This window comes from Cyprinodon tularosa, unplaced genomic scaffold, assembly GCF_016077235.1.
Source record: "Cyprinodon tularosa strain WSP-4 unplaced genomic scaffold, ASM1607723v1 ctg756, whole genome shotgun sequence".
In the NCBI taxonomy this organism is placed as follows: domain Eukaryota; kingdom Metazoa; phylum Chordata; class Actinopteri; order Cyprinodontiformes; family Cyprinodontidae; genus Cyprinodon; species Cyprinodon tularosa.
Genome location: NW_024039514.1, coordinates 31,998 through 55,479, shown reverse-complemented (window position 1 = coordinate 55,479; position 23,482 = coordinate 31,998). Strand labels below are relative to the sequence as shown.

The 23,482-nt window shown below is 39.8% G+C and overlaps 1 protein-coding gene across 1 annotated transcript in view; it reads right to left on the bottom strand.

Annotated features, from left to right (window-relative positions):
* tango6 (transport and golgi organization 6 homolog (Drosophila)) overlaps nt 1–23,482 on the bottom strand; it is a 58,579-nt gene that overhangs the window by 3,557 nt on the left and 31,540 nt on the right. The window contains exons 14-16 of the mRNA XM_038270227.1: nt 22,632–22,689; nt 22,398–22,556; nt 8,295–8,446 (exon numbers count right to left, since the gene is read on the bottom strand). Coding sequence (XP_038126155.1) covers nt 8,295–8,446; nt 22,398–22,556; nt 22,632–22,689 — 369 coding nt within the window. The remainder of the gene's footprint in view (nt 1–8,294; nt 8,447–22,397; nt 22,557–22,631; nt 22,690–23,482) is intronic.

Sequence of the window (23,482 nt, the reverse complement as noted above, 5' to 3'; positions counted from 1 at the left end):
TATAGTGACGCTTAAGAGTATAATGTTCTCGCCTTAACTGATCTTAAAACATACTTTTATAAAACAACGGCAACAGAAAACAGAACTTTTAACATACTCTGAGCTCTGTGAGCGCTCCATTGAAAGCTGCTGCTGCAGAGATGCATGCTGGGACAGATGTCAGTCTCAAGAACGGACAAGTCTGATCTGATGCATGCTGGGTAAAGAGAGAGGGGCGAGAACAACATCCGGGGACTTTCTCGGTCTGCTGTTCTTGTGAATTGGAACAGTACTAGGGCTGAGGCTGATGACGTTTCTCGAAGACACGCACAAAAGACACGCACAAGTACACATATTGAGAAATGGCCTAGGAAAACGCTGGGCCACTGGTTGCTATGGTGATTCCCTCCTTTTTCTAGAGAGTCTGCGTCGACAACAGCAGTCCTCAAACAAAGAGCAGCTGTATGAAAGCCAGAAATGGAAAACACGTTGAACACCTGACCCACATATTTCAACCCGTATGTGTTCAGGAGTTCAGGAGTGGGAGAAACACAGAGAAGGATTCAGAATATTGGAGAAAATGCATTTTTTCTTCAATTTAATAAGTGAAACTTTAACATGTCAACTGGATCAAAACAGTAAAATATTCTGTTGAAAGGGAAATCCATAATGACGAATATCTCACAATCTCAGGCTTCTGGAATGTACGGCTCTTTCTGCTTCTGGCTGATTTAGGTTTTGCTGAGGAGTTCTGGAAACCCACCTACATTCAGTTCATCTGGCTCTGGCATGGGCGGTTCTCAGAGGTGTCAAGTAACGAAGTACAAATACTTCGTTACTGTACTTAAGTACACTTTTTAGGTATCTATACTTTACTCCATTATTTATTTTTCTTCATACTTCTGACTTCTACTTATTACATTTTCACACGAGTATCTGTACTTTCTATTCCTTACATTTTTAAAACAACCGTTACTCGTTACTTTTGGCTTCGGTTTAATGCAGAGGTCACGGATTAGCGGACCGCGGTCCGGTGTTATGCAGAAAAGTGCATCCCTGCAGGAATATGCATCCCCAGTAGCGGGAGCGCGCCTCGCTCTGTACAACCACATATCAACGAGGGAAACGGAGTAGACTATGACCAATTTAGCTACTTGTTGTTTTATTAATGATATAAAAACGTTTAAATATTCCTCTCGTGGGGAAAACATTTGTGGTTATTTAGAAGATTCATTTAAAAAATATATGGGTGTTATGAACAACATTAAATCCAAAGGTTTTGTCCGAGGAACGGCTGATTTATTTGTTGTAGTCTCTTGTTTATCACACACAACAATAAACAGTGATGCCGCCGTGAGTTTGGAAACTGCAAAGCTTTGTCTGAAGCGGAAAATCAAACGTGCATCTACACAGCACAGCGTTCACAGACCAGTGTGATGCATTCGCGAGCGTCAGATAGCTATGGTGCATTCAGGAGCATGGGACATTTCATATTTTCAAGGAAAGATATATAAATGGAAAATAACTTAACTAATACAAAAATCTATTTAGTCAGAAACAGTGTGGGCTTTTTTTTATAATACTGAATGCTCTATAATTGTATTTCTGTTTTTTTTTATGATGCACATCTGCTAGTTTTTTATTCTAAAAAAATCTGTAATATTAGCAGCAAATTATCAAAGTTTTTCAAAAGCCAGTTTAGAAGCTCCAAATGAGGCTTCAGATCAGACAGCCACAATTACGCTGTTATTGTTTTACAGGTAGAATTTGCATTTGCTGACCCTTGACCTTTAACTACTGATGAATGTACAGGAATACAGTCATATAAGTGTCAACTCCTCTGAGATAGCATGGGATGCAATTTTTGGCAAGTTGTTTTTTTTTTTTTTTATTTAAAAATTTTATGTATAACATGAATGCATAAATACCTCATTTTGTTTCTGTGTTAAATTCTGTTTAAAGTAACAAATCATTAAAAATGTCCCACTGATTTTTAATTGGTTTCCCCTGTTTTAATGTTTCTAAATATTTATTTCCCTTCATGTGCTCCATCCAATGCAGATGATTGGCTCCATCCACATCTAGTGAAAACTAGTGTCATTGGATGAGTCATATAACACAAGCACTCATTGGTTAGCTAAAGGAAATCATCAGAAGCAAGCAGGTGTTCTTCAAACTGCTAATGTGAATTGTCTATCCCATGCTACAATGTGGGATTCAGAAAAAGATGTTGAAATGTCTGAAAGGTCGGACACAGGCGAGAGCGTATCGGGAGATGGAGACCAACAAGACCTCCCTCATCCTTAGCCCTATCTCAGAGGATTTATAGAAATAGTCGAAAAATTGAGCTTTCAATTCATATAGTGGCATCTGGCTGTTTTTTTTAAAGGTTACTTAATACTTTTATACTTTAAGTAGTTTTTGGAGCACATACTTTTTCACTTTTACTTGAGTAAAGAGGTCAAGTTGATGCTTCAACTTTTACCAGAGTGTTTTTAAACTGCAGTATCTATACTTCTACTTAAGTAACAAATGTGTGAACTTTTGACACCACTGGCGGTTCTAGACAGGGGCCAATGGGGGCCAGTGCCCCTGTAAATCATGTCCTGGCCCCTGTTATGGCCCCTGTACTGAAGAAATAATGCTTATAAGAAATTCTAATGATGATATGCGCTTGAACAGACTTGGTTACTAATAGGTCCTTTGGATCTATTTAATTTTTTTACTAATTATTTAAAAACAGTAAGGTGATAGCTTCAGTCGTATTGAGATAGGATCCCATTTTTCATCTGCTAAATGTTTTTTTTTCTAAACAAAAAAAGGTACTCTGATTTTTATAGCTGAATTTATCAGTTTTTCTGAGTTCTAATTCAGATTTAATAGAAAATGGTAATTTTAACTTAAGTAAATAAATATGTAAAATTCCTAAATTATGAATGTATATTGACCTCATAAGAAATAGAATTTTTATTGAACCTAATTGAAAAGAAATTTCACTTCATGCAGCTCTCTTAATATATTTAAATCCCTTGGCCTGTTTCTTTATTTCATGCTTTTCTGTGCCCCCATGAAAACACGCTGGCCCCCTCCTGGCCCCCTGGTGCATTTGGTCTAGATCCGCCACTGGGCTCTGGTCTTTCATCTCCTGCTTAGAAAATCTCCATAGCTTCTCTAAAGTTCTGATCACAGCAGTTTGACTTCCAATCCAACACAGCAACAACTTAATGGGACCAGCTTTTGGTTCCTCTGGCAGTTTGGGCCGGTACCAATCCCCGCTGGAATATTAAATCACCATTTTCTTATGGCTTGTCAGCAACAGAAATAATGAAGGCTTCTAAAGCTGCGTTAAATGTGGACTTCGGAAAACCCACTGGGGTTTTGGATGCCAGAGAACCTGTCCAGGACATGGCATCCAAAACCTCCACTGACTGGAGATGTGCCATGAGCATCTAAGATTCTGGATTCTATAAATTAAGTTGGACATTAAGATATACCAGGTACAATATTTAGCAAAATATATTAAGAAGATTTAAAAAAAACAAATCAATTCAGTTTAATTCTATAGCTTTAATTCACAACACATTATCTCAAGATGTGTTGTGAATTTTATAGAAACAATCTCTTGGCTGTGGGATTTAACCTTTTTGTTTATAGATGTGGGGGGGGGGATCTGCTAAATTCGGACTTTCTGTGATCAGCTGAAGCTTTTAATGGTGCATTTCCTGGAAGTTTGGCTGCATCCAGTTTCTGCTCCTTTTATCACAACCATGAGAAAAATCAGCTGCAGCTCGGAAACAGAACCAAACTGGACCAACTGGTGTGTCAACCCAACCTTGGCTCTGGTAGCACACACAGCGTCTGTCAGAGTAAAAAGATCACAGGTCAGTGAATAAGGATCCTGTTCATTTGGCTGACACTGAGGCCCATTCATGGCTGCAGCGAACGCATCGCCGCAGAACTCTGCAGCGGCCTGGAAAAAACACGTCAGGCGGTTGATGGTGATCTGGAGTTTGTTTTTGAAACGCTTTTTATAACGTCTGAAATGAATCACTTCTAATCTGTACACAGCTGTTAGCTCAGTAGTTCCTAATGGGGGGGGGGCACCCCTTTTGGTTCCCAGCTCTTCAGGAATTCAGCTAAATGTTATAAAGGAATATTTATAGCATAAATCATACAATAGATAGTGCATCAAACAGCGGAAAGTCAAATTCATAAAACTTTTTTTCCAACTTGGAAAAAAAAAACAGGGTGGGCTGACTCTTCAACATTTTAGGAATTATTATCTAGTTGCTTTATGAAAGCTTGTTTTTTATTGGTGCTCACCGGATTATGAATCCAAATAAAAATGAACTACTGTTCATGTCAACCACAAACAAGGGGAATTTGACATTTTCACATTTTTACAACTCAGAAATTAGGAAGTTTTCTACACAAGAAGACAGTGAACTAGTAGGAAAACTAATGCTACGTTCACACCTTAAGTATCAGTGGAGCGACCGTGGCATCAGTGTAGGAGTTTGCCCTGAAATTGAAGGGTTGATGGTTCAAGCCCCATTGTGTCCTGGGGCAAGACACCTCACCTGCATTGTCTACTGATCCTGCAGCAGGTGCAGCGCAGCTGAGCAGTATGGCAGGCCAAAAGTGCCTCTATTCGCATCTAATTATCACATGAAGATTGAAGTTCACCTGCTAAAAGCGCCTGTTTTTCAGAAATTTCGCTGCTTTCTTCACCGTCTTTTACCAACAAGTGCCTTTTACGTCAGTCATGATGGTACCTGTAGTGACAGGTCAAAACACGCGTTCCTGACGTGTGTCGTTACCAAGACAACAGGCGTTGTTCTTCCTTCTTTTCCGACAAGCAATGTATTTCAAATCCCTCAAGTCTAGTCCCTGATCAAGGCAGCCAGAACAACAAAGTTCAGCACAGATCTGCTTTGTGGAAAACTGCACAAAGCTCTGTGTAGCAATGTTTCCAAAGTTCACTGCATTGTCGTTTCACAAAGCCTTAGTTTTAGGAATATAACCCCTACATGCACTTTGCTGTTATTTTGAATCCATTTCCATGCCTTTTTTCATGTGAAACCTTTTCCCCTGACATGCATCGCTAACTTATGTTCTGTGCTGTACAGCTATTACTTGCAACAGTTCACAGTTCCTGCAGCTAAGTAGTGACGCAGTGGTTAGAGAAATAGTGTGTCATGCAAACCTCTTGTATCAATACAGGTTTGAATCCAGCTGTGGTAGTTAGACTTTTCTCTTTATATTCTCTCTTGTCTCTAACCAAGCCCGTTTCATAGTTTTATTTTTGAAAATATAACCCATAAATGTAGCCTACTTCACTGCTGTTTTTGATCCGTCGCTATGCATTCTTTCATGTTAAAACTTTTTACATTGTGCTAATAGAATAACAATGAGACTTGTGCTCCAGACAATGTGCCTGTCTGACTCGTTTTCTGTGTTTTTCAAGCATATGACAAAAATTTTCTCGAGCTCATCATGCTTTCTACAGGCATGGAGCAACTGCTGTTACGATTAAATGTGACTTCTTAGTCACATAGAATCTGTTTTCTGGATACACCGCCGATGGAAGGTGCTGCACCCATACCTTGTCTTTTACTCCACAATGAAAATGTAACTAGACTCTTGCACATTTGGATCTTGCTCTAGTACACAGATGTTAAGGTTTTGACTTGTGATCAACGGTAGTGTGAAATAGATAAAGAATAGTTTGTTTCACTGTCTGAGGGGCTCCACCAACGAAATAATGTTTAAAGGCAGTATCGTAATCTGGATGAACTGATTGCACAGATTAAGTTTTCAGGTGGACTTTCTCACTTAATCTCTTAACATCAACCTCATTTTGGGTAATCCGCGACTATTTTGCATAACCAAATGGAAAAGCAAATAACTTAGGAACTGTAAGCCCAAATTACATTATCTGAAAGCCAACACCCTCTAGTTTCCTGATATATAAATTAAAATTGGGTGAGTAGAACACAGACCAACCTGCATCAGTTCAAACATGACTCAAAGTTTTTTTTTTTATTCTCGGAAATGATAGGTCTATTTTGAACAGTGGTAATAAAGACATTCTTAAGAAAAGCCAGGTTGTATTGTATTATATTTGTTCTACATCATGTCAGCCACAAATGCAGAAAATTTCAGACCTCTAGGTATAACAGTTCCAGAGCTGTGGGGATTGGAACTTTTGGTAGTAGCTAGGAGCTGCGCACAATGGCTCCACCTGCTGGTAAAAATTTTACCGGTGGAATTTTGTTCATTCTGAGTTATTACTAGGGGTGTAAATAATAATGGTTTTGTATCGATGCATCGATCCAAAAGCCGACGATCCGATGCGTCGACACGTCCGCAAGAGTATCGATTCATGTTTTTTTTTTTCCTTTTATCCATTTGCTCCTGGGCGTAATTCTCCCTCCTGTGCTGCGGTGGCGCTAAACCTATTTTGCCCTCCTACCTCGCTTCCTGGTTATACTCTTACAGCAGTTTGTTGCAGCAAGCTTCACACAGACATTTTTAAATTATGCTCAGTATTGAAGCGTGGTCTGAGCTACACACTGTGGGTCTACATACGGCCGAGGCGGAGAGGAAGTGGGGGCGAGTTTAGTCCGACGACGGCGGGACATGAGGGCCATAAAGAGCGGAGATCCAGGTGGAAAAAGGGTCCCAGCGTTCTCGCGCACCTCGCTCTTCTAGCGGGTCAAACTTCACGAGTTGTTTTCCGCAATTTCGGTCATAAAAACAAAACAAGCCGGCCTCCTGTCTGCAGCACTGTCTACGGTCAGCTACAATCTGGGAGAGGAGCAGCGGAGCGTCTCTCAAGGGGGCGGGACGTCGACACTCTGGAGCTGAGGTATTGAATTGCACTCATTGCACTGATTTTCTGCAGTATTTTTTGATGCAACTTTTCTTCTTCTGTTATTTGCTGTTGTTTCAAAAAAAAAATGCATAATGATATTACAGCTTTCATTGATGTATTTCAAACTTGAAACTTTGTTTAGCCTGTAAGGTGTAAAAAAAATAATAATAATAAAAAAAAAAATTTAACCGATTAATCGAATCGAATCGTGGTGTATTCTTGAGTATCGAAAATAATCGAATCGTTGGGTCAGGAAATCGATACTGAATCGAATTGACATGATGGATGTGATTTACACCCCTAGTTATTACCCTCACTTAAAACCCACCGGGTTGCCGGGGGTTAAAAACATTAACATAAAAACATTAAAACTACTTTTTACTCTCTGATCACAGCAAATATAGCTGCAATTGTTACACTTCTCGACCGCTCTGCCAGAGCAGCAAAGATGCTTCAGCCGTGCATCTGAACTAAACTTGTACAAGCATCAAATATGAAGCAGCACACGCGTTTGCTGCTGCTTGCAGAGTGAATGGGGCATAACAAAAGCATGCAGACAACTAGCTGCCAAAGTGATATTTAACTAATATAAATCATTGTTAAATGATAAACAATGCTTTGTATATTAAACCAAAAGGAGAAACAAAATGACTGATTCAGGGTTGGCTTTCTGTGTGTCTCTAGCAACATAGCAAAAAGCACAGGGCAGATGAGAGAATTTGGTTGGTAAAATGTGGGAAGATATTCTATAACTTTAAACACTACAGTAAACATTTAAAAACCCCCCAACATGAGGGAGTTATTCGAACGGAAGACCTATGTGTTTAAAACGATGCTGACTGCCAGAAAACGGAACACGGAAACTGGTTTAGAAGTGACGCATTGGAATGGTATAAGATGGAAAAATAACGTACTTCCTGTGGTTAAAAGCGACTTCATTTGGAAACAATCGTCAAAATGTCTTTCATTTTTCTTCTTCTTCTGCTCCATGTTCTTCTCTAAATGTTGCAAAAAAAGAGTAAAGCAACTATAGCAGTTCAAAGTTCTTTAGTCGGGCTCAGCGGCGCTGTTGGAAACAATTAATCTGGATTATTTTAGGATTTTTATCATTTTCATATTGGGAGAAGGTAACATGAGATCTTAGCTGTTGTTTATTCTCTTACTGTTTGTTTCTTTTTGCTGCTGCGCCCCACACCTGCTACCACCCTGAAAAATCAGCCTTTTCCAAAGACTAGCCCCTCTTTGCCCCTCTTCATCATGTGGAACCATTTAAAGCTCTTCTATTCTCTTTTTTTTCTATTTCCTGCTTAAGTTTTAATTTCTCTCTGAGAAAAAATTAATGAATTAATCGCCGACATTTGGCATGAACAACAATCATCTGTCTAATATTTTAAATCATTGCTCTGACAACATATTCTGGTTTAACTGGTGCTCTCACCTCTTGTGCCAGCGGTCCCAGTGAGTAGTCCAGTCTCTGGCAGAGCTCCCCCAGATTGGACAGGCTGCTGGCTCGGACACTCTGGTCCGGATCCCGGGTTCCCTGCAGGAAGACGCTCACCAGAGGACGTCCCAGGTGTGGCGTCAGTTCCCCTGAAGGCAGAGCAGAGGCACCGTTTATGGAGGTTAAGGTTCTGGGGAAGAAACCCTGCTGCTGTGAAAGCAAGATGGATAAACTTGACTAAAAGTTCTGCTGCAGCTGCTGTCAAAGTCTGAGGATTTCATAAGAAAAGCCTGTTTCACATTAAATTCGGTGCTATAAACAAAAGCAGCAGTTTTGACCAATTTCTTTAGGCTTCTGCTCACTGAATAAATGTTGGATTTCTAATAGTTGGACTTTATATGTACGTTTCAGGGCTTATTTTTTGCAGGTTAATATTTAATCCTCTAATCCCCAGTGGGATTAGAGGGAGTAGAGTCAGTTTTTACGGTTAGTTCACTGGGGGCTGAACAGTGGCACGGTGGTCAACAGGAAGATCTACGTAAGAGTGAGAACTACGTTTAAAAAAAAAAGAAAACACAGCAATAAAGAATGTGGGAGGGTTTATAGCAGGAGTAACCAATTAAAAATCAGCGAGGTCCGAATAAAGAAAATCAACAACCAGTAAAAGTACTGAGACATTTTTTATTATTATCTGTTACTTTAAACATTATTTAACACTGAAATTAAATGAGGGTTTTATGCATCCATGTTATACATTGAAATGTTAAATAAAAAAACAAAATTTTTTTTTTTCCATTTTATAATCTATAGTGTTTTTTTTGAAGTAGAGAACAACAATCTTTAAGTCTGGTTTATAGACAGTTTCCTGATGTACATATTTTATAAAACACCTGAACTGAACGTTTTTTCTTTCTTTTTTCTGTCTTAATGTTGGCAGTGGGCTTTATGCTGCCCTGCAAGGCTTTAAACCTGGGTTTGAATGGAGACTAAGCCGTTCTAAAGCACATATCAAGGATCCATATTTATTGTTGATTCTGTTCATGGTGGAGAATCCTGCTTCACAGCAGCAGGTTGAGCCAAACATCCTCTAAATGTGCAGGGTCATCTTTGAGCACCATTTCACTTTTCTTTCACCAGTTCACCACAGTTCTTCCAGCAGTCCACACTTTCTCTGCTCTCTTTTTCTCATCGTCTTCTCCTTCCCCATCGCCCGGCTTGCCACAGGTTTGCCTGCTGTGTCTAAAAGTAGCAGCAGCAGCAACCCAGACTGACAGCAGCTCATTGGCTAATTTATATCACATGTAGCCTGGTCCCGGAAGCTCTAGAGGGCTTTACCATATTAACAGGAGAAGCGGACAACAGGGAGTAATTTATAAATGTTTTAAATCAGCTTGGGTCCGGATTAGTCAGCAGGTGGGTCCAGATCCGGACCGCGGTTCGCTAATCCATGACCTCTGGTTTATATGCTCACTGAGGGGAGAGTTGCGAGCTTCCCTTACCTGCAGTGTCTACCCCTCGTTATTTTGTTTTTCACAAGGATCAAAGAGGATCACTACTTTATCTGTTTTCTTTCATTCTGAACTAATACTAAGGGTAAAATATTAGGGATGCACGATTTAACGGCCCCCTATCGGTATGGGCCTGTATCGTCCTTAAAACTGAATATCGGACATCGGCCACCCCACCGATATTTAACCAGATATTTGATCAGCTTTTGAGTTTCTAGTCTAAAAAAAAAAAAAAATAAAATAAAATAATACTTCTTCTTCTTCCTCAAAAACTTTTTTACAGGCTTAAAAAGCTCTAAAGACGAGGGAAAAAATATTGATACATTAAAATATCACAATATCTTCATATGCTGATATATTGCCATTTAAAAACACCATATCAATCTCTTAAAATATTCTCTGAAATATTGCTATATGTCATCGTTATGCAACGAAATCCCCCGAAAATTCACGAAATGTTGCCATATTTTTATATGTTGATATATTGACGCGGTATCGATCTATTTTACTAACAAAATCTCACAAGAATTTGCTAAATATCACGAGAGTTTGTAACAGAACGATGAAATTTCACGAGATTTTGAAAGTAAAATAGATCGATACCGCGTTTTTAAAAATCAATTTGATATCAGCATATGAAAATATATTTGAGTATATTATTTTTCAAAGTGTCAGAAATGGATAACAAAACTGCTATTTTCAATGACTACTTATTTTTGTCCAGCTTTAACATCGGTATCGTTATCGGCTACATGAGTTTTAAAATATCGGCATATCGGATATCGGCTAAAATCCCAATATCGTGCATCCCTATAAAATATATATATTCTTAATGTTTCATTGATTGTTTTTGCATGAGTTTGTCCAGCTTGCTATATATGTGATGTGTGACTCCAAAACTGACTCTACGATTAACAGCTTTTATTTTGTATTTTCTCCCAAAGCGGATGTGTTTTGCTTTGTAACTATGTCTTTCTTCCTGTCAGACCCATGAAATTCCCGCTAAATTGTTGTGTAGTCTGACTAAAATAGACTTGGCGTCTATCTCAGTAGGAGCTATGAAGCCCCCTGCAGAAAATTCTATCATTGACTCTCAATGAGAGCTAAAAGCCACAACCTCATAATGTCATGATTTTCTGTCGGATCGGCCGCAAATTCAGATTAGGTGTTTATGGCTTAAAGTGTAAACCGTATCCTTAGCGTGGCATAAGCCGCTGGGTTGCAGGTAAGGCCAGAGGGACTGGCCACCATCGGGGAGGGATAAATAAAACAAAAAGAGAGACTGGGTTGCATGCCTTTTCATCCAGCTGATATCAGGGTGCATTGGTTGACTCAGATCATTCTAGTTATGTCCACAGCCAAGGAATAGAACAGGCAGAGAGAGGCAGACCGCTATTGAACTTGACATTTTAAAGTATTTTTTTGTCTTATTCTAGGCACGCTACCATTCCATAAAAAAAAAAAAAAAAAAAAAAAAAATGAATCTACTGCTGAAAAAACCTTTTGGCAAAAATATAGGCATACATAGAAAAAGATAAAAAATGTTGGCAGAACACTCATTTTATCAGTATTTAGTCTCCCAGTCAGGGAAGGAAGGAGGGAGACCCCTCAGCTAGTTGTGGATCTATTTATGGCAACCAGGGGCGGATCTAGAAAAATATTTATGGGGTGGCAAGAGGGGGGCAGGAATTTTTTTAGGGGTGGCAACATATGGCATTTGTTTACACTGAATTTAATCACAGTTATCACAGTTTGGTGAGAATAGTATGTACAGTACTAGTGTTTCATGTGAAACAGTTCATATTAATAATACATCGTACAATGTGATCTCACTTAATAGGATATAGAAGAATGATAACACTACTTCTAGAGGGGCCTTATGATAGGAAAGGTATTAAGGTAAGACACAGGTGCTGAGTCGCAGATGTGTGAGATTGACTGTCAGAGAGGCAGCTTTGCAGCATTTGCACAAGAAGAAACTATAGAAAGAAAAAGTTCCCCATCAGAGATCTATGGACTGAGCTGGACTAAATAAGCAGAACTACACAGTAGAAATAAATGGGTCAAGGCACCCGAACAAGGTACTGGACATCGATGTAATGTTTACTCTGAACACACATTCACCCCATTTGTTCCTCAGTAACTTGACATACAGCAGTTACGGCAACATGAAAGGGACATTTCATGCATGTAAATATGCTGTAGATAGAGCTGTATATGGAGGACCAACTCTGCCATATTTAAAAATAAATACAGAAATAAATAAATAAATGCTCAATAAATAAATAAGCATACAATTAATTGCCACCAAAAGTACAATCAACAAATAAATGTAATTAGAAATTATATTATAATGGCAGGCAGAAATGGAAAAAGGGCAGGCAGAAAGAAATAGCGGCGAAGAAATAACTAGGGTAAAAAAATACAAAGGAAGAATAAAACAGACAAAAATATGATAACATGCACATAAATAAATACTTAAAAATATAAGTAATTAAAAAATGAAGTTGAAGATAATAAATGACAAAAAAATAAATAAGGTAAATATTAAAAAGGCAAAGAAATAAAGAAGCCAATAAAAAGAGTTATATACCTTTATGACTAGCTGTATAATTTAATTTCTACTTACATTTATTTGTTGTTCGTATTTTTGGTGGCAATTAATTGTATGCTTATTTATTTATTAAGCATTTATTTATTTCTGTATTTATTTTTAAATATGGCAGAGTTGGTCCTCCATACTGCTGTATCAACAAATCAACAAAAAGGCGGGTTCTGTATGTTACATCAAGATCTCCACAAATCTGAAAAGAAGCAACATAAAAATACATTTTGCTTGTGAGTAGGTTCATACAGGTCGTTTCTGGATAGTTTCATAAAGAAACAACAACACTGCGTCATATTAAGCAGAACACTTTTGGTTTCATTAAAGGAAATATCAGATTTTCTCAGGTGCCAAAACAAAATGTAACAGCTCTGTAAAGGCTCACCAGAGAGCATAACATAAAGTTAACATGACTATAACAGCTGAATGCGGCGATTTCCATGTTGCTCAGCAAAACGCTTCACAACTTTATTTAGATCCAATGCCTTTGTGCGTTTTGATTTGAGTACAACCAAACTTGATAGTCTCTTTTCTGTCATAGTTGACCGCAAATATGTCTTTATGAGCCTGAGACGTCAGGCCTAACTAACATCATAGATAGAGAAATAACGTTCTGCAACCTGACTTTTATCATCTCAAAATCAACATTGCAGCTATGCTAGACACATTGTGCTTTCATTATGATTTCATTTCTCCATAGATAGTTAATCAGTTTTTACCTGTTTCATCCCGTTTCTCCTCTCCCCATCACCGCAGGCTCCCTCGCTTTGCCCCATTCGGTTTTCAAAACAATCAGTCTCAGTCGCTCTCGCGTCATCTCGTGCTGCATTCACTGCAGTCTGACATTAGAAATTAGCGGTCGTAATTCTCAAATAATCCATAATTTATAAGCCTCGCCACCCCTACCGCCAACAGGGGTGGCAGCAGGGGTGGCAAGGCTGTCATTTAGGGTGGCAGTTGCCACCCTATGCCACCCCAGTAGATCCGCCTATGATGGCAACTCAAGGGTAAGTAAGCCCTGAGGGGCTCAATTTGAAAGGAATTTCTGATTAGTAGAGTTGCATTGCTAGTAAATTGACTGGATAACATTCACTCTTGGCAATATTAACTGTACACCCTGAAAACTGGCTGAATTTAAGAAAAAAATTAAATAATAGAGGGGCAGACTCTTACAAAATCTGCGACATATAGTAACAGGTCGTCGGCAAATAAAGACAATTTCAACTCTGTGTGAGACCGGATGATGCCATTAAAAGTAAGAGAGGTCATCAAACTCATAGAAAAGGGCTTTATTACAAGGACAAAAATGAGAAAATAATTGCCAATTGGTATTATTGAGGGATGCACGATATTGGGATTTTGGCCGATATCCGATATTTTAAAACTCATGTAGCCGATAACCGATATCGATACCGATGTTAAAGCTGGACAAAAATAAGTAGTCATTGAAAATAGCAGTTTTGTTATCCATTTCTGACACTTTGAAAAATAATATACTCAAATATATTTTCATATGCTGATATCAAATTGATTTTTAAAAACGCGGTATCGATCTATTTTACTTTCAAAATCTCGTGCAATTTCATCGTGATATAAACTCTTGTGATATTTTGCAAATTCTTGTGAGATTTTGTTAGTAAAATAGATCGATACCGCGTCAATATATCAACATATACAAATATGACAAAATTTTGTGAATTTTCAGGGGATTTCGTAGCATAACGATGACATATAGCAATATTTCATTAGTGAAAGAGATTGATATGGTGTTTTTAAATGGCAATATATCAGCATATGAAGATATTGTGATATTTTAATGTATCAATATTTCTTCCCTCGTCTTTAGAAGTTTTTAAGTCAGTAAAAAATAAGTTTTTAAGGAAGAAGAAGAAGTAGTATTTTTTTTTTTTTTTAGACTTTAGAAACTCAGAAGCTGATCAAATATCTGGTTAAATATCGGTGGGGTGGCCGATGTCCGATATTCAGTTTTAAGGACGATACAGGCCGATACTGATGGGGCCCATTATATCGTGTATCCCTAGTATTATTAGTGGTAATACTGGCACAAGGCGGCAGATAAGGAAGAGATAACTGTGGTTCAAGTCATACCAAATCCTAAATGAGCTAGATCTGCAAAAAAATATTCCATTTAACACGATGGAATGCAGTGGCAGTTGTTTCCTTACTGTAAATGATGTTTAACTAAGTGCTAGAATTAAAGTACAGTTGACGCCCTTTTCCTAAAGGCCATCTGTTCCGTAGGAATGAGCTTTTCGAGCCTACGGCCCAAAACCTTAGCTAGTATTTTTGCATCAATGTTCATTAAAAAAAAGACAGATTAATGTACTTCCTATATGCCATTTCTTTTAAGTAGTTCTGGGCGTAAAACCTTGTGCATCTACAGGATCTATAATCCTGATGGCAATTGGTGATGGTTGCTGGTTCGATTCTGGATCGAGTCACTTTGTTCCACTTCACTTCCTTTCTCTGTAAGTCTACCATCAAGCTACTGATGGATAAAAATAATTACTGCCACAAATCTTTAAAAAATGGGGATTCATCTGCTCATTTTAACACTTTTAATATGTTCTGACTCATTATATGAACTTGGTTTATCAACTTGATCCTCTCTGACTGTTGTGTTCAGTGTTAAAATTCTCCCAGCTGGAATGGAAACGCGATAAGCTTTATTTCCTGTGTGCTGCAAAGCAATGATCTCACTCACATCTGATCAGACCTCATTTTTTCCTTAGTCAGAGGAGCTGCTGTGCATCGCTAAAGGTTTTTTTTTTTTCTTGCCATTGTGCCACTTTTACTGGGACAAGCAGGGTGTTTATATCTGTGCTCTGAGACTAGAGCCAGATTCAGTTTGCGACTTGCACAGCTGCTGTGTTCAACTCAAACACCACTGGCCAGAATTGGTCTTTCTGGCCAAGCTGTGATTTTTAAATAAGGTTTTCTTAACATCTTGCCTGCCTGTTAATTAAGAAACTGTCTGGCCCAGTTTGCTCTTTAGTCTGCTGTCTAGGGGAACATTTAGAGTCTTATGAGCTCCTAACATCTAAATATAATGGATCAGAATATAAGAACATCATCCAGTAAGTTTGTATATTTGGCTCTTTCTGTGGGTGCTGCACAACAAAGGCTCAGTGCTCTGTTTCTTAAGATGTTGCTCAGTCAGGTCTCATTGCCACTGACCCATCAGCTCGTCGCCTCTTCTCCATGAAAGCTTCTGGCTCGGCTCAGAGTTGCCTGGCAGCTGCAGTTGCCTCTGATATTTGTGGGACCCTCATACACATGTAACCAGGATAAATTTTCAATATTAGATTCAATTTATTTTTATTTTCCATTTTGTTAAACTTAGTTTTATTTATCGTATTTAAAGATTTAATAAAAAATCCTCCTTTGCTTAATTTATCCTATACAAGCCAAGTGAGAAAAACATTGTTCTCGTGTGGTTTAGAAGTCATGTGACCGCTGCACGTCAGCGTCCCAATTTAACAGCTGCCGTATATATGACCGCTTATCGGGAGACGCTGTCGGACTCTGGTATGCAGACGTGTGAGCCTTCGACCGAACGTTGTAGCGATCACGGTTTGTCAATAGGGAACAGGCCAGGTGTGTTACAGATTCCCAATCAAAGGAATTTGCTGCTGGAGATAAATCATGGATTGTCTGGTATGCTGACCAGACTGGCGAGTTAACCAATAAGCAGATCCTGAAATACTACACCTTGTATCAAAGATAACTCTGCTAATTGGTTGGAGACATCCAGCCCTAGAATCTTCACTCTGGACTGACCTGCTCCAGAAAGAATTGGATTATTTTATTTTTCTTTCCTTTCTTCACCAGCATGAACTGTTAAGTTCCTTGGATTAAGGAACCATTCTGAACTTCATCAACTGTTGATAACCTGTATATATTGTAAATATTAATACAATTCACCAATTTTGCACCATCTGGTTGTCTCTTGTGTTTTACAATTTGCCACTTCCTCTAGCAGACAAACCTAATTTAAAAATTATTTGAATTTACTCTAACTTGGATTATTTATTTAATAATCCTAATATTTCTAAAATGTAATATAGGTTACAACAGGTGGTTCACATTCAGCAGCAGGATGAAATTGGTTTGGCTACTGTTCCTAAAGCAACGCCGTCCTCTTCACACCATGAAGGTTTCTGAGAGTCTGTTCCTCTCCTACCTGAAGCCTGGAAAGAAGCCACACAGATTTACTGCAGCCTCCATACGTTGGAGAAGGGGGCGCTTTTCTCTCATGCCTTTAACACCATCCACCCACAGCTGCCCAGAAAGAAAATGAGGATGATGCGGGTGGTGCGACCTCTGAAAAGCTGAACCATGGACTATTTACCCAAACATAGGTGTCAGGACATTTGCCTGGATACATCTCTCCAAAAACAACCCGAGCAACACATAAAAAAAACTACAGGATCAGACAAAATGAACCAATGAAATAAATTAAATTACATTTAATTCTATCGTGCCAATTCAGAACATGTAATCTCAGAGAAATTTACAGAAAATTCAAGCAGATCATGCAGTCAGATAAGTTCAAACAAACTGTCTTGTACCGTCTGGATGGAGTAAAGAGTAACGGTAGAGAAGCTGCAGAGAGGTGTGTTAAACTACGACTCTGCTTCCTGGTCTGCACCCTGGGCTGTCGGGGTTTTGGAGAAACAATAAATTCCTCCAGATTCCTAGAAAGAAGCGCTGCATTCAAAGTAGGACGGAAGCTGTCTCTCCGAATCAGATTAGGTGGGGGTATTGGACTAGTGCGGGGGTCAGCAACCTGCGGCTCCCTGGAGCTTTTTCAAAAAAATTTTTTGTTTGTTTTAATATGCTGTGCCTCATGCTGTGTCTCAGACCACGGATCCCAAAGGGAAAAAAAGAAGAGAGCTGATGAGAAAAGAGAAAGAATGGACCGAATCATTTGCTTTCATTATCAATGCGGAAGGATTGCCTGCATTTTTGCTTTGTAATGAGAGGTTGTGAGAAAATAAAAAGAAAAAATTGAAAAGACATTTCCAGGGAAGGCAAGCTAAATATGCACCAAGTTGGGAGTGAGAGAAATGATTGCAGAACTTCTGAATAAATTAGAGGAGAGAAAAGATAGATTTAAGAAGTAGATTGCATCTCCAGACTCCACTACTGCTGCTAGTTTTGTTGCAAGGATGGAAAACCATCCACAAATCAAACAGGTAGCGCTTTGATGCAGGTATCTGAACTTTCTTCCATTTTTCCCCAAATCCTTAAAATATAAATCACACCAAGGAACGATGGTGATGGAGGATGTGGGATTTCAGGGTTATAGAGCACTGCTCTGATGTCAGTTCCTGTTTGGTTCCTCATGACTCAATCAACTCCTCGCAACAGAAACACGTCCACCATAGAGAGATTCCTTTATTTTGTTTCTAGAATTTCATCCATGCAACAAAACCTAAACCACGCAGTGAAGAGCGATGAAGCAGCGCGCAGTGCAGCGTTGCGTGATGGGAGCGTTCACTGCTCCTCCCTCACCTCATGATGCTATGTGACATTTGCTCCAGGATAAACATTTAATCATGAATGCTTATCATATATTTAAGCCCACATAGTCCTTGTCTATAGTGCATATATAAGACTTTTACATTTTTGAGGCTCCAGAGAGATTTATTTTATGATTTTGTGCTCCAATATGGCTCTTTGAGCAGTTTGGGTTGCTGACCCCTGGCCTAGTGCTTAAGAGATATCACTTGTGCTCTGAGAAGGTTGCAAGTACCCGGTTCGATCCCCGCAGCCTCAAATCTGGGTTCCTGAGCAAGAGCCTTAAAGGAATAGTACACCCAAAACATGATTAGCCTTCATTTTCTACTCACCCCCATGCTGAACAACACTCTGGAGTACTTTTTTTGATATCTCAAATGCATCTGGAGATCTGGGAGGCTTCTTGCTGTCTGCTGACATTCAAATAATGGAGGTCTATGGCGCCCGAGGCAGAAAGGTCCATAAAAGTCCACAAAAAACGTCTCAATATTCCTCCATACTGCTCGTCCAATGTATTCCAAGTGTCCTGAGTGGGTAGCGTCCAGAATTTACTCGAAACGAAGTCATTTAGAGTGTTTTTAGAGCATAAACAGTAGTGTATAGGATTTCTTAAAAGCGCGTTTACGAGTCTACGGAAACCGCGGCAGACCAAACCAGATGAAAGTGCGCATTCAGCTCGGCAAAGAACTCATGCTCTTCCTCAACACTGAAGTCCTCAGACATTTTTCTTTCGTTGTTTCTTTCTTTGCACAGGTAAACAGCACATTTCTTCTTCTACGCTTGCATTATCGGCAGAGCAGACGCTGAATGCGCACTTTCGTCTGGTTTGGTCTGCTGCGGTTTCCGTAGACTCGTGAACGCGCTTTTAGGAAATCCTATACACTACTGTTTATGCTCTAAAAACATTCTAAATGACTTCATTTCGAGTAAATTCTGGACGCTACCCACTCAGGACACTTGGAATACATTGGACGAGCAGTATGGAGGAATATTGACACGTTTTTTGTGGACTTTTATGGACCTTTCTGCCTCGGGCGCCATAGACCTCCATTATTTGAATGTCAGCAGACAGCAAGAAGCCTCCCAGATCTCCAGATGCATTTGAGATATCAAAAAAGTACTCCAGAGTGTTGTTCAGCATGGGGGTGAGTAGAAAATGAAGGCTAATCATGTTTTGGGTGTACTATTCCTTTAACCCCGGACCCTTAACCACACAATGGCAGCCCACTACTCCCCAAGGGATGGGTCAAATGCAGAGAATGAATTTCCCCATTGTGCGACAATAAAGGGATTTACATTTACATTTCCCCCCCCAAAAAAGATAGGCAATTATTAATGCAGCCAGTGTGCAGAGATCTACCATCACACTTTCTATGTACTGTTACGCGATCCCCTGGCTGATCCGGCGCTATTGGAGGGCCACTATGTGGAAGTGTCGGCGGACTTGGTGGTTTAACAAGAGGGCCTATTCTAACTCCTGGATGTTCAACAGCCTGAAGCCTGGATTCTAACTCTGACACCCTCACCTTCAAAGCAAAAATACAAATTATTACACATCCTATTATCACTAAAGGATGCAGAGGAATAACTGAACATCTGACGCAGAGAGCAGGAGAGAGGCATCCAAAGTGGCTCTCTCTGGAAGGTTTAGAAACCAGTCGGAAAAGAATCAGGGGAGAGAAAGGGGGGAGTCATAGCGATGCTAAGCTAGCACTAGCCTTGGCCTGCTACCCTTTACTACCACAAGTAAAAGTAATTTGAACACACATTTCCCAGTTGACAGATCCAAAGATGCATGAATGATTTGTAGCCAAGTGTGTAAATAGTAACATGTGGAAACTTGCTGCTATGGCCATGCCCCCATGCCTTAATGTAGCAAAAAGGTTTTAAAATACCGTAAATTCCGGACTATAGAACGCACCTGATTACAAGCCGTACGCTCTAATTTTAGAAAAAAAATCAATTTTGTACTTTTATAAGCCGCACCAGATTTTAAGCTCCAGGTTTCCCACGTTGTATATTACACGTGAGCAGTTTTTAAACGTTTGATTTAATCCGTATGATAAAACAAACAAATACGGTACATATTATGAATGCTTTTTTTTTTCAAACTACCTGTAACACATTTAAATATACGTATGTGTGGGTAACACGGAAATAACGCTGCATATACCGGTACTTTTAATTGAACAACGCACAGAACATTGGAGCCGACCAGGAAAAGTCATTAATCACTTTCTTCTTCCTCCTGCGCACTAAAACCCTCAAAGTCCTCTTCCTCGGTGTCTGAATGGAACAGCTTCAGGATGCTGTCACTGACTTCAGTCTCATCCCTGTCGCTCTCACTTGAGCACTCGCGGTCCTCTTCATCACGGGGGAAATCCCAACCTTCCGAAACTCGCGGTGATGCTGGATGTTTTCACATGGCTCCACGCACTGAGAACCCACTGGCAGACATCAGTGAAAGATGCCCTTCGCATGCGGCCAGTTTTGGTGAAGGATTTCTCGCCACTGGTCATCCACGTCTCCCACTCACTGCGCAGTGCCACTTTAAATGCACGGTGCAGCAACTCGATTTCCGTTTTCAATCGCCAGATGGGTTGCCTTTAATTTAAAGTGGTATTGTATGCTTTTCTTTGAGTATCCATGTTGAGGGTGAGTATAAATGACTGATTTACAAGACTGTAAATAACTGTGAAAGTGAGAATTATGTATCGCACAATTTCATTGGACCTCTGTGAATACTCATCAATTTTATTGGTCCGCACTGTATTATAGGCCGCAGTGTTCAAACAGCGGGAAAAAAGTAGCGGCCTATAGTGCGGAATATACAGTAGTTAATCTTCTATGCCTAAGCATAAGACGAGTCTGAAGTTTGCAAATGAAAAGTATTAAGGGGAGGTCTCTGAGTTTAAGACAAAGGAGACATTTCTGCCTTCCAATGGGTGCATGGGCTGTGGCTCCAAGATGCTGTAGTGATTTTGTTAAACCTTGGTCAAAGCATGTCTTTGGGGGTAATCAGTTTACTGTTTTTAAGGAGCACTGTGGGGGAAATAGGCGACGTCCACCAACTGTTGGCCTGCAACCCTGTGTGGGATTGTTTCAGGATCAACCGTATTGAATTTGATACATTTCAGGTGAGAAATCTGCAAATGAAAGCCAAACATATGGTCAGACCGTCTGGCCAAAAACTTTAGCGCTGGAGAGTAAGTGACACCAACAGGTTACACGGTGTATACAAAATGAAAATAAAAGTTGTCTAAGTTCTCTAAGTAACAGCATTCACTCTGAAAAGTGTTTTTCCTGGTTTGTTTGTGTTAAAGGAATAGTACACCCAAAACATGATTAGCCTTCATTTTCTACTCACCCCCATGCTGAACAACACTCTGGAGTACTTTTTTTGATATCTCAAATGCATCTGGAGATCTGGGAGGCTTCTTGCTGTCTGCTGACATTCAAATAATGGAGGTCTATGGCGCCCGAGGCAGAAAGGTGCATAAAAGTCCACAAAAAACGTGTCAATATTCCTCCATACTGCTCGTCCAATGTATTCCAAGTGTCCTGAGTGGGTAGCGTCCATACTTTACTCGAAACGAAGTCATTTAGAGTGTTTTTAGAACATAAACAGTAGTGTATAGGATTTCCTAAAAGCGCGTTCACGAGTCTACGGAAACCGCAGCAGACCAAACCAGATGAAAGTGCGCATTCAGCTCGGCAAAGAACTCATGCTCTTCCTCAACACTGAAGTCCTCAGACATTTTTCTTTCGTTGTTTCTTTCTTTGCACAGGTAAACAGCACATTTCTTCTTCTACGCTTGCATTATCAAGAGCAGACGCTGAATGCGCACTTTCGTCTGGTTTGGTCTGCCGCAGTTTCCGTAGACTCGTGAACGCGCTTTTAGGAAATCCTATACACTACTGTTTATGCTCTAAAAACATTCTAAATGACTTCGTTTCGAGTAAATTATGGACGCTACCCACTCAGGACACTTGGAATACATTGGACGAGCAGTATGGAGGAATATTGACACGTTTTTTGTGGACTTTTATGGACCTTTCTGCCTCGGGCGCCATAGACCTCCATGATTTGAATGTCAGCAGACAGCAAGAAGCCTCCCAGATCTCCAGATGCATTTGAGATATCAAAAAAGTACTCCAGAGTGTTGTTCAGCATGGGGGTGAGTAGAAAATGAAGGCTAATCATGTTTTGGGTGTACTATTCCTTTAAGGTCTGGTACATTGGGACTTGTTGGGAGGGATTGGATTCATCATTACATCACCAGCAGCAACAGATATTCATTTATTTTACAAACTTATATTCATCTGATTGAGTTTCTTGATATCTGGAAGACAAGAGCTCGATTAAGATCAGGACATATTGTCTCATCTCTGGTCAGTGAGAAACGCCTCTGCAGCAGCATTAGAAGATACCCAAACACTCACCCATGGCTCTACTCGCCCGCATCAGGACCTCCCCCACCTTCAGCCGAGTCTCCAGAGAGCTCTCCTTGTTTGACGACGGGAGCGACGGGCCATGCTGAAAATCTTTCAGAAGCCTCTCAAGGATCCGACCGGGGTAGGAATCCACGACAACAGCCAGACCTGAAAACAGTTTGGCCTCCAACAATCAGAGCTTTAATCAATATGAATATTATCTGCATCAGAGCTGATCATCACCTTGAATGGCTGACAGGTAGACAAATGAGTCTTCATGCTCCAGGTTTTCCAGGAAGAGCTGGAAAGAAGACGGAGAGAAAGGAAATTATGCAGTCCACCAACAGATGTTAGAAACAGACATCAGGGAGAATAATACAGATGGAGATGATGGATCTAAGGAGGATGGACTGTGTGGAGAATCCCAGGCTATACTAGAAAAAAAAAAAATCAATATTAGGCGTATCAGTAGCATCAGCAGGGGTTTTGGATTAAAAGGAATCCCAAATAAGGGTCTTTTTTCTCAACAACACCACCCTAACAAGCTCCCAGGAGAGCAGCGGTGGGAAGGAGGTCTGACTGGTTTATCCATCATAAATATCCCATGGGTGAAGATAAAACCAGAAACCTGCCTCCGCTCAGGTTAAGACTACGAAGCAAAAAAAAAAAAAAAAAAAAATCAAAGAAAAAACTCTTGAATCCTGAAAAAAATCCTGGATCCCAAAACTGCACGATGAACTCCAGCTTTTTCATGAAGCTTTTCTTTAGACATCTTAAAAACCGTCAAATCAACCATTTACAAATTGCGACACTGGATGATTTTATTCAGAACCCAAACTTTCCAACACCCGTCTTCACAGACAAAAAAACAATTGATATATGACTGAACGTTATCTACTGTTGAATGTCCAACTCAACCCGTCGCCTCTTGCAGAAAGCTTTGGCGTCTTACCAATCTGGCTTAATGCAGTGTCTCTGCTAAGCAGTGAGTGAATGCATACCAGCTGTAATGTGGTTTCCAACCCAATATTTTACACCAGCCGTACTTTAAAATGGTAATGTTGCAGTTGTGATATCAGAAACTGGTCATAGAT